Below are 17,405 nucleotides of genomic sequence, written 5' to 3' on the forward strand. Positions count from 1 at the left end.
TTCCTAATCCCTCCACAAGGCCCCTGTTCAGCACAGCAGGTGAGGCCACCTGGGCGAGGTACTGCTCATTTTCCACAGTTGTATCCCCCGACCCAATGTCTCACGCTCCAGGACACTGCCCTTCAGGCGGTAGAGGTGGGATTCCTCGCTAAGTCCGAGGGAAAAACCGATCCTGAAGGATAAACAGATAAAGAAAAAGAATTTTGAATCGTTTCCCAAATTCATCTTTAATTTCCTTTAGCCTCTGTTCTATAAAAAACATTGGAAGAAAGGGAGGAAAAAAATACAGCCCACATTCCTTCATGCATTGCCGCTAATTTTCCATAGCCCTCGATTCTAATCAGTACAGAGCGATTATTTTTAACAAATCGCAGATAAACCTTTCTTCTCGGTATTTGATCCCGATCGCCCTCTAAATCTTGAGTACCGAGCTCGATGGCTGTAGTCGCTTAAGTGCGGCCAGTATCCAGTATTCGGGAGATAGTAGGTTCGAACCCCACTGTCGGCAGCCCTGAAAATGGTTTTCCGTGGTTTCCCATTTTCACACCAGGCAAATGTTGGGGCTGTACCTTAATTAAGGCCACGGTGGCTTCCTTCCCACTCCTAGCCCTTCCCTGTCCCATCGTCGCCATAAGACCTATCTGTGTCGGTGCGACGTAAAGCAACTAGGAAAAAAAAAATCTTGAGTAATCGGCTCCAATCATCGTTGTCGAATACGTAATGAACATTTATATATATAATACGGGCAAAACCACCCCGTCCTAGAATTAGAGGTATTGAAATGAAATGCGTATGGCTTTTAGTACCGGGAATGTCCGAGCAGAAGTTCGGCTCGCCAGATGCAGGTCTTTCGATTTGACTCCCTTAGCCGACCTGCGCATCGTGATGAGGATGAAATGGATGATGAAGACGACACAAAAAACCCAGCCCCCGAGCCAGGGGAATTAACCAATTATGGTTAAAATTCCCGACCCTGCCAGGAATCGAACCCGGGGCCCCTGTGACCAAAGGCCAGCACACTAAGCATTTAGTTATAGAGCCGGGCATCAGAGGTATTAACACGTGGGTTTGAAATCGAACGAGAAGTCCTCCAGATAGAAGTACGCTAACGTGACTGTTCAGCCAAGGAGAGGGCAAAGCCTCCTGCAGACAGCACGAACACCGAATTAAGATGTGCTGTGTAACGCAAAGGCTCGTCATGCCAATTAAATAGATGGGGCCAAGAATCGACAAGGTTATCCATCTAGGGTCGAACGAATTGAGTTACTTAACAAGGTTCCTTTGATCTGCCCTCAGTGATCAGATTTTTAATCACTTGTAGATTAGATTGCTACGTCATGAAGACATCGAACAAGCGTCAAGAAGGAAGACAGCTTTACAACAGTTTACGACTAGCCGAATTCGATCGCTTGATCTATTGCAATGTGCGAGTCTCCGGAACATGAAGTTCTCGTAAACGTTCCAGTTAAGATGAAAAGCCATCTCTAGCCTTGTGAACTGAAGTTGGCGGGTTCTACCCCGGCTCAGTCCGGTGGTATGTGAAAGAGCTCAAATACGTCAGCCTCGTGTCGACAGATGTACTGGCACGTTAAGGAATTTCTGCGGGACAAAATTCCGGCATTTAGGCGTCTCCGAAAACCGCATAAGTAGTTAGCGTGACATAATACCATTATTATTATTATTATTATTATTATTATTATTATTATTATTATTATTATTATTATTATTATTATTATTATTATTATTGTTTTGGAAGACTGATATGTAATAGCAACTTCTGGCTTGGTGAGGAAAGCAACGGGAAACTACCTCACTCCTCATTTCCCTCGTACGCCTCTTCAGTGATGCCTAGGCCATCTACGACAGCTGATGGCATAACAGTTGAGGATCCAACCAACCTTAGGGCTAAGACTGAACATACATACATTATCATTATTATTATTAAGCGATCTACAATATCATACTAAGTATATATAGGGTGTTTCAAAAGTACATGACAACATTTCAGAGTTCGATTCCTCACATATAAAGAAGGATCAAACTGTATACAAACATTGATCCTGAAATGCGTATTTACCGAGATATCAGACTCTGATACGGGCAAGAACTTCAGGTCTTGTAGGCTACTAACAGGTACTGATGTACTCATAAGAAGTGTTTAATATGCTCGCCTTCTGTCGCAGTGCAGGCTTCTGCTCGTCATCGCATGGAGTTACGAACACGCAAGAAAATGTCCAACGGTTTACGTGTTGTTCGAAAGGACCTTAGAATTCTACCAAGAAGGTTTACTTCATCCTCCTCAGTAGTCGTGTACACCATTTAGCGGGTTAGAGTCAAGCGATCGTGGAGGCCAAGAAAGTACTCATTTCCTGACCCATGTTTTTATACACTTTTTTCGTTCATTATATGTGAGGAATTCAAACCTGAAATCTCGTCATGTAGTTTTGAAATCCTCTGTATAATAAAGTAGACTGGCTCCTCGGCTCCTCAACTGAATGCTCAGAAATAGGCTTTTGGTTCAGAAAGTCCCCGGTTCAGTTCCCGCTCGGTTTAGGGATTTTAAAAGAGTCTGGTTAATTCATGTGGGTCGGGGACTGAGCGTTTGTCTTAGTCATAATACAAACACCTCCATTCACTCACGATACGTCACACTAACAACCACCATAGGAGAACGCAAAAGTAAATTCATCTCTTCACATAGGGTCTGCGACAGGAAGGGTATTCGAACGTAAAACAGAGCCAAGTACACGTATGAGATACAGTTCACAATCGTGAAGCAAGAAGGATATGTGACAACCGGCATTATTACTGTTATTATTATTACAGTACATAACTCACTGCGGGGCCTTATTTAAAAAGTGTCATCCTGCTCACAACGCCAATCGGAGAATCATTCGAATGTGCGCTTATTTACTGGTCTTAAAATACGCTTTTTTTTACTCTTTGCCAAACATAATACGCCCAACAATAAGGTGTATAATAATCTCTAAGGACTCACTGATGTACTTACGAGACCATACGCACTTACGGAGCTGTAAAAGTTTCTTTTTATTAATTTGAAATAACAGTTCTGCTCTCTTATGGGTAATGTGTGTACCTCTTGAAGGGAAGAAAGATAAGGGACACGGCTTTTCTGGTAGAATAAGGCTATGAGTTTTCAGGAATTGAGCACGTTTGTTACTTTCAAGATTCATTAAATTTCAGCCTACCCTACAAAAAAATATCACGCTTCGCCACTGGTAAGAACCAATATAATTTGAAATTACTAGATCCTCCGTGGCTCAGGCGGCAGCCCGCCGATCTCTCACCACTGGGATCTGTAGTTAAAATCCAGGTCACTCAATGTGAGATTTGTGCTGGACAAAGCGGAGGTGGAACAATTTTTTCCCCGGGTACTGCGGTTTTTCCTGCCATCTTTCATTCCAGCAATACTCTGCAATATAGTTTCATTTCATCTGTCATTGATTAATCATTGCCCCAGAGGAGTGCGACAGGCTTTAGGCAGCCGTCACAATTCCTACCCTCGCCGCTAGATGGGTGTTTCATTCATTCCATTCCTGACTCGAATGACTGGAAACAGGCTGCGGATTTTAATTTCATTTGAAATGGAAGGAAATGGAAGTTTCAATGTATATAGGAAATTGGAACACTTACTTTATGAAGCACTCATAACGTGTCTACGAATTTCACTCGCTGGCGAGAGGCATACATTCACCATCTCGCTAATTTCATTCAGAGATCTTACGTCCGCAAAAAAATAAGAGTTCCGATGTGATTTTTTTGTGCTAGGGGTTTTACGTCGCGCCGACACAGATAGGTCTTATGGCGACGATGGAATAGGAAAGGCCTAGGAGTTGGAAGGAAGCGGCCGTGGCCTTAATTAAGGTACAGCCCCAGCATTTGCCTGGTGTGAAAATGGGAAACCACGGAAAACCATTTTCAGGGCTGCCGATAGTGGGATTCGAACCTACTATCTCCCGGATGCAAGCTCACAGCCGCGCGCCACTACGCGCACGGCCAACTCGCCCGGTCCGATATGATTCAGTTCTACACTTTGATAAACAAAAAGTGTAAGCAAAAGGCATAATGTGGTAAGGAATATGAATCGGTAGTTAGAATTTAATTAGCTCTTGACCAGCTGAGGGAAAACTTCACTCCTCATTTTCTTAGTATGTTTCTTCAATTGAAAACCTGATTAACATTCATTCATGATTAATACGTAATCAGTACGAAATGAGTCAAGAATCTCAGCCGGGATTCAAACCTCAGACTATGACTGAAATGCGCTAGTAGCCACGATCGTTTTCTCATTCGCGTCGTGGATTCTAAAACGAGACAGCAAGCCATAAAATCAAGCTAGCTTGCCGTTTTATGGGACTTTAAGTCTACTGAACAAAAGCCACGAAGCCCTCAGATTGCAGTTCGAAATCCCACATGGATTGATGGAGATACGAACAGCGAACATCTAGATCAGGGCCTCTCAGGGTGCATGCACTGTGCACGGTGCAAAAGACGACTTGGCTTGGTTGACCAGAGTGCAGACCCCCCACTCCTCGATTTGGAGCAATAGCGCTTACTCTCTCTTTCCTCGCGCCTCTCTCGCTCGCTCCGCCTGTCTCCCTCTGCCCCACTTGCGCCGTAGCGCTCCAAATCCTGGCTGCGTTGAGCCGAGTGTAGCCGAGTAGAGCCGAGCTTAGCCGAGTAGCCCAGAGACGAAGCGTTGATCCGAACTATGCCGAGCGGCACCGATGCACAGTGCATGGAGCTCTTGCGCCTCGCTCTGCACGCGTGAAATTTTGGGCGTTTGAGAGGCCCTGGTCCAGATGATAAGCTTGGAAATTTATTGCCTAAACATACAGTACTTCGAGCGGATTTGAGTGCTCAGCTAAGAACAAATGGACACATCAGTGGTCCGTACGCCATAAAAGGAAGCCTAATCTTGTTATCAAGTAGAATTAGTTACACAAGATGCAATTGATCAATATTAGAATCAGTAATAGAAATGTTACATTGAGTGACTTACAAATTCATACAGAGACACCTACTTTTACAACCGAGCAGTTAATCTAATCCACAATTAGGAACAGGAAGCGGCACCACTTGGAGATTCGAGGATCGTATCCCGTCACTGACAGTGGCTATCCTTACTGTAGTATCTACACTCACTCTGTTCTTGAGCACTAACCACAATTCTGAAATGAAATGTACTGTTGCACAGGTTGTCAAACGTACATGGGGCTGATAACCAGAGATATCCCTAATATTAACCAACATCATACGAATACCATTTATTCTTGTTCCCGGTTTTAACAGCGAAACGTAGAGACAAGAGAATAATGTTCTATCCCAGGACAATGCAAACAATAATTCGATTCCGTGCCATTGGTAGTGATGACAGTGTGAATTGAATCGACTTGCTTTGTACTTGACTATGACGATAGTTGAAACAATCGACTAGTGTGACGGCTATTAGTCGATAGTGCACAACTCTAATGTATCTATTCAGGTACAGTCAACATGTTGCTCAATCAATGTGTCTCTGAAAGGTAGTGGAGGTTACAGCAGGCTCGCTAACAATGATCGATCACTAGCAACAGCTAACAACGTTCATATGGGGTGTTACTAACACTCAGCGTGACTTCTTCAGGGTTCAAGCAATCACCACTACCACAACCAAATTAGAATATCTCTATGGATCGGTAACGTTAATTTTAAACGGGAAAGGGGGTATTGAAAACACCGATAAAGGGGAGCACAAAATGCAAGAAGAAAAAAAAATATATATCTAGGTTCAGAAATCACAGATTAAAAACAGACAATAACAAATGCAGACAATGTCACCGGATTACGTAGATTAATATTAATGAACTCTGTCGGACTCAAGAAACAAATAACCGAAATTTATTAAACGGCAATAAAGCCACAAAGACGCTATGAAATGGACCGGCGAATTGAACGACGGCGTTAATTTTGTAAGAATGACAAAAAAACAAAGGTTCAAAACAAAGGGGGCACTATTAGGTCCAAATTTCATAAATTGCAAGTTGACCAAAGGAAAAACAAAGTACGTTTTCCTTTGCGAAAAGCTAATAATCATGGATACGTCTTTCAATAAATGAAACTCAATATTATATGAAGGAGAGTTGCAACTCTACGTCAAAGGAACTCAACTTGTAGCCGCAGCATCTTTGGCGACCAAGGCCTAGGCCTATGATAACGGCTAATGTCACGTTACTAACGGTACACTTGTCTATTGCAACACTCTCTATTTATACAAATCCTCAGCCGCAGCATCTTTGGCGACCAAGGCCTAGGCCTACGATAACGGCTAATGTCACGTCACTAACAGTACACTTGTCTATTGCAACACTCTCTATTTATACAAATCCTCAGCCGCAGCATCTTTGACGACCAAGGCCTAGGCCTACGGTAACGGCTAATGTCACGTCACTAACAGTACACTTGTCTATTGCAACACTCTCTATTTATACAAATCCTCAGCCGCAGCATCTTTGACGACCAAGGCCTAGGCCTACGGTAACGGCTAATGTCACGTCACTAACAGTACACTTGTCTATTGCAACACTCTCTATTTATACAAATCCTCAGCCGCAGCATCTTTGGCGACCAAGGCCTAGGCCTACGGTAACGGCTAATATGAAGTCACATCCGTCGCACATTTTGTTGCGTTACGTTACACAAAATTTCGGGTGACCCCTAGCCATTAGACATCGTCTTGTAACAACCCTTTTTTTATAATTTGATTTACTTCGCACCGACACATGTAAGTCTTATGGCGACGATGGGATAGGAAATGGCTAGGAGTGGGAAGGAAGTGGCCGTGGCTTAAATTAAGGTACAGCCCCAGCATTTGCCTGGTGTGAAAATGGAAAACCACGGAAATCCATCTTCAGGGCTGTCGACAGTGGGATTCGAACTCACTATCTCCCGGATGCAAGTTCACAGTCGCGCGTCCCTAACCGCACGGTCTTCGGAGGATTTATGGGGCAGTCAAGACAAATGGCATCTGGATGAAGAGACCGCAGAACGACTCTATGAAAAGATAAACACCATTACGGATGAAATCAGGAAACGCCCAGCAAAGTTTTACACACGCATTTACAGAATGGACAACTCCAGAACGGCAAATAAACTCCTCAACATCCTAACAAAGAATAAATGCGGTACGGAATGGCTAAAAGAGGTTCAAAGGGACTTATAACCTTCCGCCTGTTGCCATTTCTTGATGGATGCAGTATTTTTGTATCCGTCTCTTGGCACAGGCTAGAGCAAAGTGTAACTTCCACCGAAGTCCTAGTCTCATCCATGGCTATGACAATATGGAAGCTGCTGGGGTATGGGTGGTGCTGAGTAATGACATTTGGGGCACAACTAGTGTCCGAGTGTTATGAAAGGTGTTGCTCATAGGATCAGTCGTGCTGCAGTGGCCCCTTCTGGTCCAGTGAGGAAAGCAATGGCAAGCTACCTCACTCCTCATCTTGCCTAGTACGCCTCATTTGGGCTCTGCCATTGGTTTTTGCAGTTTCCCTATAGCTGCATAGCCTTTGGTGGTGCTATTTGAGGATCCAACCAGCCTCTGGGTTGATGACCTAACAGATAACAGATCAACATAGCGAATCTCGAGGACCGAACCGAGTACCGAAAGAAAATCACAAATGTAACATTCGAGTTAACTATACCACGACAACCTGGGTAAAAGTGGACAGAGTGGATGACGAAAGTTTGGGAAGAAAAGAGGAAAAACGCCCGAGGATGACATTATATATTAAGGTTCAATCGCTCTCCTTAAGGGGAACAATCATGTAAATAAATACATAAATTAATAATAATAATAATAATAATAATAATTATAATTATAATAATAATAATAATAATAATTTCCACCTCTATGGTGTAGTGGTTAGCGTGATTAGCAGCCTCCCCTGGTTTGAAAAGCGGTACAGGGGCTGGAACGGGGTCCACTCAGCCTCGGGATGTCAACTGAGTAGAGGTGGGATCGATTCCCACCTCTGCCATCCTCGAAGTGGTTTTCCGTGGCTTCCCACTTCTCCTCCAGGTAAATGCCGGAATGGTACCTAACTTAAGGTCATAGCCGCTTTCTTCCCTTGTCTTTGTCTATCCCGTCCAATCTCTCCATCCCCCACAAGGCCCCTGTTCAACACAGCAGGTGAGACCGCCTGGGAGATGTATTGGTCATCCTCTCCAGGTGTATCCCACGACGCAGACTCTGAAGCTCCAGGACACTCCCCTTGAGGCGATAGAGGTGGGATCCCTTGTTTAGTCCGAGGAAAAACCGACCCTGGAGGGTAAACGGATAAATAATAATAATAATAATAATAATAATAATAATAATAATAATAATAATAATAATAATAATAATAATAATAATAATAATAATAATAATAATAATAATAATAATAATGCGTGCGGCCTCCGAAGCGGCCTGGTGCAAGACCTTCGATTTGACACTGTGCAGGCGACTTGCGTGTCTATGAGGATGGAGCCCTACCTATGATGAATTCTAATGATGAAGACGGCACAGACACCCAGCCTCCGAGCCATCGCAATTAACCAATTAAGGTTAAAATACCCGACCTGACCGGGAATCGAACCTGGGACATTTCGTATCAAAGGCCAGCACGCCATATATCCAGACAAGTAAACTCGTATCCTCGAATTGAGGTGGTGAAACTCTGTTTTAGGCACACCTGCAATGGATGAGAGCTGCATGTACCATTTTAACCACACACCAGATCTCCTGCCATTCTTAGCCAGTCTTAAATGTCTGGCACTACCGGGGATCGAACCCTCGCCCCTCAAGGAAGGCGGACTATTCGGGGATGAGTTTGCTTCGCTTTGAGCAATATTTAAATCGGAAGAGCTGACGAGGTACCAGCAAAAGAAATGCTGAATGGCAAGTCTAAAATTGGAATGATTTCTTCACGAAGCAAAATAGAGTCTGCCGTTACCAGCAAATACGCTTACGTAAAGATTAAACGTACAGTATGCACAGATGTATCTGGAATTAAAGTGCATCCGGGAGATAGTAGGTTCGAACCACACTGTCGGCAGCCCTGAAAGTGGTTTTCCGTACTTCCCCATTTTCACACCTTAATTAAGACCACGGCCGCTCCTTTCCCACTTTCCTACCCCATCGTCGCCATAAGACCTGGCTGTGTCGTTGGGACGTTAAGTCAATTGTAGATAAAAAAATGAATGTCCGCTCCATGGTGGAGTGGTTAGTGTGATTAGTTACTACACCCGAAGGCCCGATTTCTATTCCTGGCTCTGCCACAAAATTTGAAAAGTGGTACGAGGGCTGAAACTGGGTCCACTCAACCTCCGTTGGTCAACTGAGTAGAGAGGGGGTTCAGTTCCCCCCTCAGTCATCCTCGAAGTGATTTTCCATGGCTTCCCACTTCACCTCCAGGCAAATGCCGGAATGGTGCCTAACTTAAGGCCACGGCCGCTTCCTTCCCTCTTCCTTGTTTATCCCTTCCAATCTTCCCATCACCACACAAGGTCTCTGTTCAGCACAGCAGGTGAGGCCGCCTGGGCGAGGTACTGCTCTTCCTTTCCAGTTGTATCCCCCGAACCAAAGTCACACGCTCCAGGACATTGACCTTGAGGCAGTAGAGGTGGGATTCCTCGCTGTGTCCGAGGGAAAAAAAAAAGCAATCCTGGAGAGCAAACGGATTAAGAAAGAAAAAAAAAAGTTATCTGTAATTTCGCTTTTCATTTCAAGAATATCACTTGCATTGGACGGGATTCCTACAACAGCCAACCTGCCCGTTTCATGTGTAGGAATGAAAAACAAGAAAGCTTTGTAGCTTCCATATTTATTACAATCACTCTGTGGTTTCATTCGTGTTCGCCACTGATGGTTTCTCACTTTGAAAGAAGGCAAATGTCGCGGTCCCCTTTCCTACCACATCCATGTCCTATCCATCGTCACTGAAAGTAAGATACGCATAATATAGGCCCACTAGGGGTGGCGGCATAATTTGGCTAATACCGTTTTGTGTAAATCTCTACAATATTTCTTTCAATCTTTATATAATTACTTTTACACGTTATTTGCTTTAGTTTTCGCTATATATAGTTAGAACATTACAACACCTGTGTGGTCTTTCAGCCGAGAAACGCACATTTAATAAGTCATTCTCAACCCCTTTTAGGATGACAGGTTTTTTTCTCGAGATATAGCTACTAGCTGGCGGTATGCGGGTTTCCTGTTTCTTGTGAACGATAAACTCTGAAGAGGAGGGCCTTGTCTGACATCTCTACAAGTTGTTCATTTTCTTGGAAAGTTCGGGGACCTTGCCTGTGACAAAAGCATTGTTCTGTCATAAGTTATGACCCCGGCACAGTTTGACAGGCGGCTTACGACGAAACGTTCTGTGACTGGTGAGTTAAACACCAGGTTCTAAATACCCTGACTTAGTGTAGCTTTAAAAGTTACTTGTATGGCGTACCATATTCTATAGTTATGTCTTAAACTTGAAAAGTTAAATGTTGAACCCGTTACTGTATAAGATCTGTCTGAGTTGGTAGGACATACATTAACATTAATTATTTTTTTTTTTGCTAGGGGCTTTACGTCGCACCGACACAGATAGGTCTTATGGCGACGATGGGATAGGAAAGGCCTAGGAGTTGGAAGGAAGCGGCCGTGGCCTTAATTAAGGTACAGCCCCAGCATTTGCCTGGTTGTGAAAATGGGAAACCACGGAAAACCATCTTCAGGGCTGCCGATAGTAGGATTCGAACCTACTATCTCCCGGATGCAAGCTCACAGCCGCGCGCCTCTACACGCACGGCCAACTCGCCCGGTATTAATGAAATTAAAAGTGTCAATTTGTTTTTTCTTTTTGAAAATCAAATTATCATAAATTTGTCGTTCAATAAATTAATCTTGAAACGATAATGATTAATTTGCGTCTAATTAATCGATTTCAGGAGACATCTGTATGGAATTTTGACTCGACAAGTGTAGAATTCAGGGCATCGAAGGGGAGAAATCTGTCTCAGGACATATGCAAGACCACGAATGAATCAGTTCTCTAGAGTTGTTATGAGATGAGGTCTCTTGGATAAAAGATCCTTCCATATGTCTCTTAGTCATGGCCATCCTTCAATACTTTACATCACAGCCTGCTAGATCACATCGACCATCTGTACTCTAACGGACCTTCTCCTTTTTCTACCGCCTTTCCTACACCTGTGGAATCGCGGGTGTGAACTGTGTCGCACATGTGGATATGGCCCTGTTTTACGGCCAGATGCCCTTCCTGACACCAACCCTATATGGGGGGATGTAATCACTATTGCGTGTTTCTGTGGTGGTTGGTAGAGTAGTGTGTTGTGTAAATATGAAGAGGAAAGTGTTGGGACAAACATAAACACGCAGTCACCGGGCCAGAAGAATTAATAAGACCCGGCCGGGAATCGAACCCGGGACCCTCTGAACTGAAGGCCTCAACGCTGACCATTCAGCCAAGGAGTCGGACTCTGTACTTCACTTTGATAATATGTCTCTCAGTCATGGCCATCCATCAATACTCCACATCACAGCCTGCAAGATCACATCGACCATCTGTTCTCTAACGCCCCTCTGTGATAATATGTCCCTCAGTCATGGTCATCCATCAATACCTCACATCACAGCCTGTACGGTTGCTAGGTAACATCGCGTCACAGATATTGTATCGCTAATTTTATTTCGCGACGCAAATATTCAAGTGACCCCCAGTCATAAGACATATTTATGTAAAAAAATGCCACCCGGGAAAGGAACTGCAATATATTTCCCTACCTAATTAAGAATTCCCCTCTGGCCCTGTAATAATTAAGAGGGGAATTCCTCAAGGCAGTATTATTGAACATTTATGTTTCCGTATATATATCAATGATATGTGTAAAGAAGTGGAATCAGAGATAAAGCTTTTTGCAGATAATGTTATTCTGTATAGAGTAATAAATAAGTTACAAGATTGTGAGCAACTGCAACATGACCTCGATAATGTTGTGAGATGGACAGCAGGCAATGGTGTGATGATAAAAGGGGTTAAAAGTCAGGTTATGAGTTTCACAAATAGGGAAAGTCCTCTCAGTTTAAATTACTGCGTTGATGGGGTGAAAGTTCCTTTTGGGGATCGTTGTAAGTACCTAGGTGTTAATATAAGGAAAAAATCTTCATTGGGGTAATCACATAAATAGGATTGTAAATAAAGGGTACAGATCTCTACACATGGTTATGAGGGTCTATAGAGGTTGTAGTAAGGATGTAAAGGAGAGGGCATACAAGTATCTGGTAAGACACCAACTAGAGTATGGTTCCAGTGTATGGGACACTCACCAGGATTACTTGATTCAAGAACTGGAAAAAAGTCCAAAGAAAAGCAGCTCAATTTGTTCTGGGTGATTTCCGACAACAGAGTAGCGTTACAAAAATGTTGCAAAGTTTGGGCTGGGAAGACTTGGGAGAAAGGAGACGAGCTGCTCGACTAAGTGGTATGTTCCGATTTGTCAGTGGAGAGATGGCGTGGAATGACTTTTTGTAGATGAATAAGTTTGAGAGGCTTCTTTAAAAGTAGGAAAGATCACAATATGAAGATAAAGTTGGAATTCGAGAGGAAAAATTGGAGCAAATATTAGGGGAGTTAGGGATTGGAGTAACTTACCAAGGGAGATGTTCAATAAATTTCCAATTTCTTTGCAATCATTTAAGAAAAGGCTAGGAAAACAACAGACAGGGAATTTGCTACCCGGGCAGATCAGTAGTGATTGATTGATTGATTGATTGATTGATTGATTGATTGATTGGTATCTGGCATTCTGACTCGAACTTGGCAGGTCCGATCTGGCTCAGTCTGGTGGAATTTGAAGGTGCTCAAATAAGTCAGCCTCATGTTGGTAGATTTACCGGCACGTGAAAGAACTGCGGGACAAAATTTCGGCACGTCGGCGTCTTTGAAAACCGTCGAAAGTAGTTAGTGGGACGTAAAACAAATAACATGATTATTATCAAGATGTACTGGGGCCTAGTGCAACACGTTGCAGTTCCACAAACCTGTTGCAGAGCAGCCCTTGGCCTTCCAAGGTGGCTGCTGCCCAGGGAGATGGCCTGCAGGTCTGCAGAGCCACGTGGTCAGTGTGGCGGTATTCTCAGCCGTATAATTGTCTCGATCATTCGATCCCCAGACGGTATCAAAACGAGCGGAAGGTCCTTGAAGCACGCACGGTCTTAGCAACCTTTTAACCTTGCAAGCAGGTAGGCTTCCTCGAGGAAGGATTATTACAAAGTAACCTTCTCCTCCACGATGACTTCAGGATGTAACTTACTAGTATCCGAAGCAATGCGCGCGTGTTCTTAACTTCTCTTTAACACTTTTAGGATTTCTTGTTAACTGTCTCCTAATTTATTGTGAAAGTCCGATTTTTTTTAAACTCCGCTATAAACGGATGCCTTTCTACGGAAGCTAGCAGTCATGGGTCAGCTTAGCAATAATTTGCTACAAGAAGCCCAAGCACTCTTAATAGATTTCAAGGAAGAAAACAAGATATTCCACTACAACTTAAAGGCTGCCGTCTGGCGCGACCGGATCCGCTGCGTCCCATATCAACCGTTCCTGAGTTCGTTTAACGAGGCTGAATGAAATCCACTCCAGTTTATTGCAGAATTAAAATCCCTAACCTCTCCGTGAATCGAACCCAGAGCCCATGGTTGCGAGGCATACACGCTACCCCTACACTATGTTTCACAAACTAACCTTAAATTCTTGTCAGTGTCAGGAGTCAAACCTAGACTAGCCGGGCAGGACGCTATCCTGCTAATGCTAGAAGTGGACCAACAGGCTTGAATTACGTTAACGACTGTCTGGAATCCTCTTTTAACGTCTGTAGATATCAGAAAAACAATTGTTCAAGTGAACCTAATTGCGTGGTACACCTTATGTCCCTTCTGTGATCGATATTGGAACAGAAGATATTCAAGATCTGCACTGAAAATGTCAGAAGCACATTTGCTCAAATGAAGAATCTGGTCAGCTGACCTCAGGATGTAAATGGTCATGGGATATGTGTTTCCCTCACTGTTGTATGGAATCAAATGGTGGAAATCAACCCAGGTCTTGTGCAAGAAACTGGTAGCCTTTGAAATATGGGTTTACCGGCGAATATCGCGAATATTATGCACAGAAAAATTGCCCGAGATGCTGTATAAGATAAATAAAGGATAGAATAATTGCTGCCTATCAAAAAGCGAAAGCTGAAATACTTCGGCCTTATGATGCGTAACGAAAAGTATAGGATCTACAACTGAAAAACGGGAAAAAATAGGACACCTTGCACCTAGAAGAACCAGAGCGGTTGGCACACAGAGGGTCTATTCCGCGCGGCAGTATCCAGACTTCAACCATCCAAAGAAGGCAACCGATGTTTCTCTAGTGTGAAGTTTTTAAGTTAATGCAAATCACTGATCCAAATGCCAAGGTTATCAGTCAAGGAAAATCACCTTCAACATAGGCCGACTCGTTGGCTGAACGGTCAGCGTCCTGGTCTTCGGTTCAGAGGGTCCCGGCTTCAATTCCCGGCCGGGTCGGGGATTTTAACCTTAATTGGTTAATTCCAATGGCACGGGGGCTGGATGTATGTGTTGTCTTCATCATCATGTCATCCTCATCACGACGCGCAGGTCGCCTACGGCGTCAAATAGAAAGACCTGCACCTGGCGAGCCGAACCCGTCCTGGGATATCCCGGCACTAAAAGCCATACGACATTTCATTTACCTTCAGCATCTACCCAAAATGCTGTAGATAGAAACTAAACAACAAAAAAAGTCACACGATGCACGTGACTTTGAATAAAACTCTTCGATCACTAAGTTTTTATCAGAAAGTCTGGCTAAATTTAAAATATCTGGCTTTTGTTCTTATTTAAGCAGCACACTTTTGGTCATCAGCCTGATTTACTTTTACATCTGAAGAAACTCATTGACAGCCTTTTATCTGTGGGATTTGTGCTTCGTCCTTCAACATATTCGACTTGAAAGTGAAGGAAGGTGCTCCAGAACTTAAATAACTGTTCCTCAGAGTTTCTGTAGAGTAAATGTGGGAAAAGCTCAAAGAAGCACCGAACCTGGGGGCGTGATAGGCGAGTGGCAATGTCATTGTCTTCTCACAAAGGCACCTGGAAATTTTAAAATAATAAGTCCCATCCAGTAGTTCGGATTCAACGTCTAACACTGGACGTCTTCCGGCTATGACCACTAGTAAGGTATAAATACAAATTTGCTAGTTTACATTGATTTAAAAAAATAATAACGATTATGGTATATGTTTTGCTTACTTTTAGTCTTAAAAGTTTTCTGACTACCTGATTTTTTATGAAGCCCCAGAAGTGTTATTTGCATTGCTGTACTATCCTTAATACTCTGAAATCACATACGACTTTGTCAGGGCTCGATAATGTAGGCTAAAGCGTACGAAAGACTAGCTTCTATATCGAACTGTACAATACAGCCAGTTCACGCATAAGAGTAGAACCTGTTTATTAATTTAATGACAGGAATGACCTTCAGTTCGGGGTTAGATTACACTTGCTTATTAAACAAAGAATCCAGCGATGAGGAAAGCAGAATGGTTTTCAGACTTACCTCCACATGCATCCTTGAAATCCGGACAGCAGTCCCCAAGCTTAAGACAGGCATGATCACAGTAGCAGGGCTTGTCACTCAAGTCTTCAATGATAGCATTTATTGGAGCTTTCTGAACAACGCAAGATGAATCACGCCCTGGGCAACACAATTTTGACTCTCGACAACTTCCACATGAGACAGGGTTGATTGTGGTGGTTATCAAAAGCATTGTAACAGTTAATACAATCATAATTGAAGAATTGGGAAGACTTAATATTAAACTGTGGGAAAACATGATTATTTATTTTTAAATAATATGAAGGGAAGGGCCTGCGAAATATTCGTAGCGTGCGCGGGAAGGCAAAGAGTATTTAAACCTAGCCAGGCGTGAAGTTAGTGGCCTCTCTCTCGACACACGAGTGAACGGACTGAATAGCTCACGCTTGTTTAGAGTTCACTTCTTCCCGCGGCTTCGCTTTACACGGCCCTCTGAACCCAGCTTGCACCGAACACCACTGCAAGCAACGGACTGACTGAAGCACTCGGCGAAAGCTGGAGCGAAACTGCCGACCGAAGGATGCGTGCGCATATTGGGATGGGGGTGGGAGCGGAGAAACTAAGCGAGGGTGGGAGTTTGAGACAGTACGAAGAGAGAAACAAAAATATAATAAAAATAAAACAAAAAAGACAAGGAGAGTTACAAGCGAACCCCTTTCTCTAGAATAATACTCCACCCACAATCATCGCCGTCCTAACTAACGAGAAATAAAAAAATAAAAGAAATACATACTAACTGACCGGATGGAATATCTTTAAACACTTGAAGGCAGCTTAGCAAAGCACCGCTATCACTATTCTGATCTAAGTTGTGAATGACATTGATTCATCTTGATACTATCCCTTCTACCTGGCCGACACCCAACTCGATCGATTCATCAAGCATTCTGTGAGTGAATGATAACGTGCAGACGAAAAATAAAACAATGGAATCTCTCTCTCTCTCCTCCTCCTCCTCTCTATATTCTCTCTGTCTCCACGACCTAAGAAATACAATAGACAGGTGTTATCAGATCATGAAAAGTTCCACCGCTAAAATATTTGTAATACTCTGTTAAAAATGGACACTGAAAGATAGAAGCAATGTTATCGTATCCAAACCAAATCCCATGGCGCAACAGACCGGAAGGACCATGGCCAACCAAGCGACCGCTGCTCAGGTGTAGATTACGACGTGTCGTGTGGTCGCCACGTCGAATCCTCACGGCCATTATTCTTGGCTTTGTAGAGTGGGGCCGCTAACTTACCGTCAGATAGCTCCTCTATTGTAATCATGTAGGCTGAGTGGACCTCGAAACAGCCCTCATATCCAGGTAGTAATCCCTGACCTGGACAGGATTGGAACCAGAGGCCTCCGCGTAAGAGGCAGGCACGCTACCCCTACACAGCGGGGCCAGCATAGTCGTACTGTACAAAAGTTAGTAAAACCCTAGTAATATATAAATAGGAAAAATAATCCATAGTCCTTCAGGTAAGCAACTCAATCCTAGCGATATGAGTTAAAATTTTTAGGTAAATAAAATAAAATCAAGTATGAGAATGTATTCTTTATTTATTCCTAAAAATGACAATGCTCTTCTTAATTAGATCAGCAGTTTGCCCTTCTTCCACCACTACGAGCGCTAATACGAGTCAATACAGAGTTTCACGTAAGCCCTTATAAGTACATTGGGTGTGGCCATTTTTTAA

General features: G+C 43.3%; 1 protein-coding gene across 1 annotated transcript in view; it reads right to left on the bottom strand.

Annotated features, from left to right (window-relative positions):
• The window catches only part of LOC136886831 (somatomedin-B and thrombospondin type-1 domain-containing protein), a 312,236-nt gene extending 296,061 nt beyond the window's left edge, over positions 1 to 16,175 (bottom strand). Inside the window, exon 1 of the mRNA XM_068230457.1 lies at positions 15,678 to 16,175. Coding sequence (XP_068086558.1) covers positions 15,678 to 15,954 — 277 coding nt within the window. The 5' untranslated portion in view covers positions 15,955 to 16,175. The remainder of the gene's footprint in view (positions 1 to 15,677) is intronic.
• Positions 16,176 to 17,405: the final 1,230 nt, after the last annotated feature.

The sequence above is a fragment of the Anabrus simplex genome, chromosome X, assembly GCF_040414725.1.
Source record: "Anabrus simplex isolate iqAnaSimp1 chromosome X, ASM4041472v1, whole genome shotgun sequence".
NCBI classification, from domain to species: Eukaryota; Metazoa; Arthropoda; class Insecta; order Orthoptera; family Tettigoniidae; genus Anabrus; species Anabrus simplex.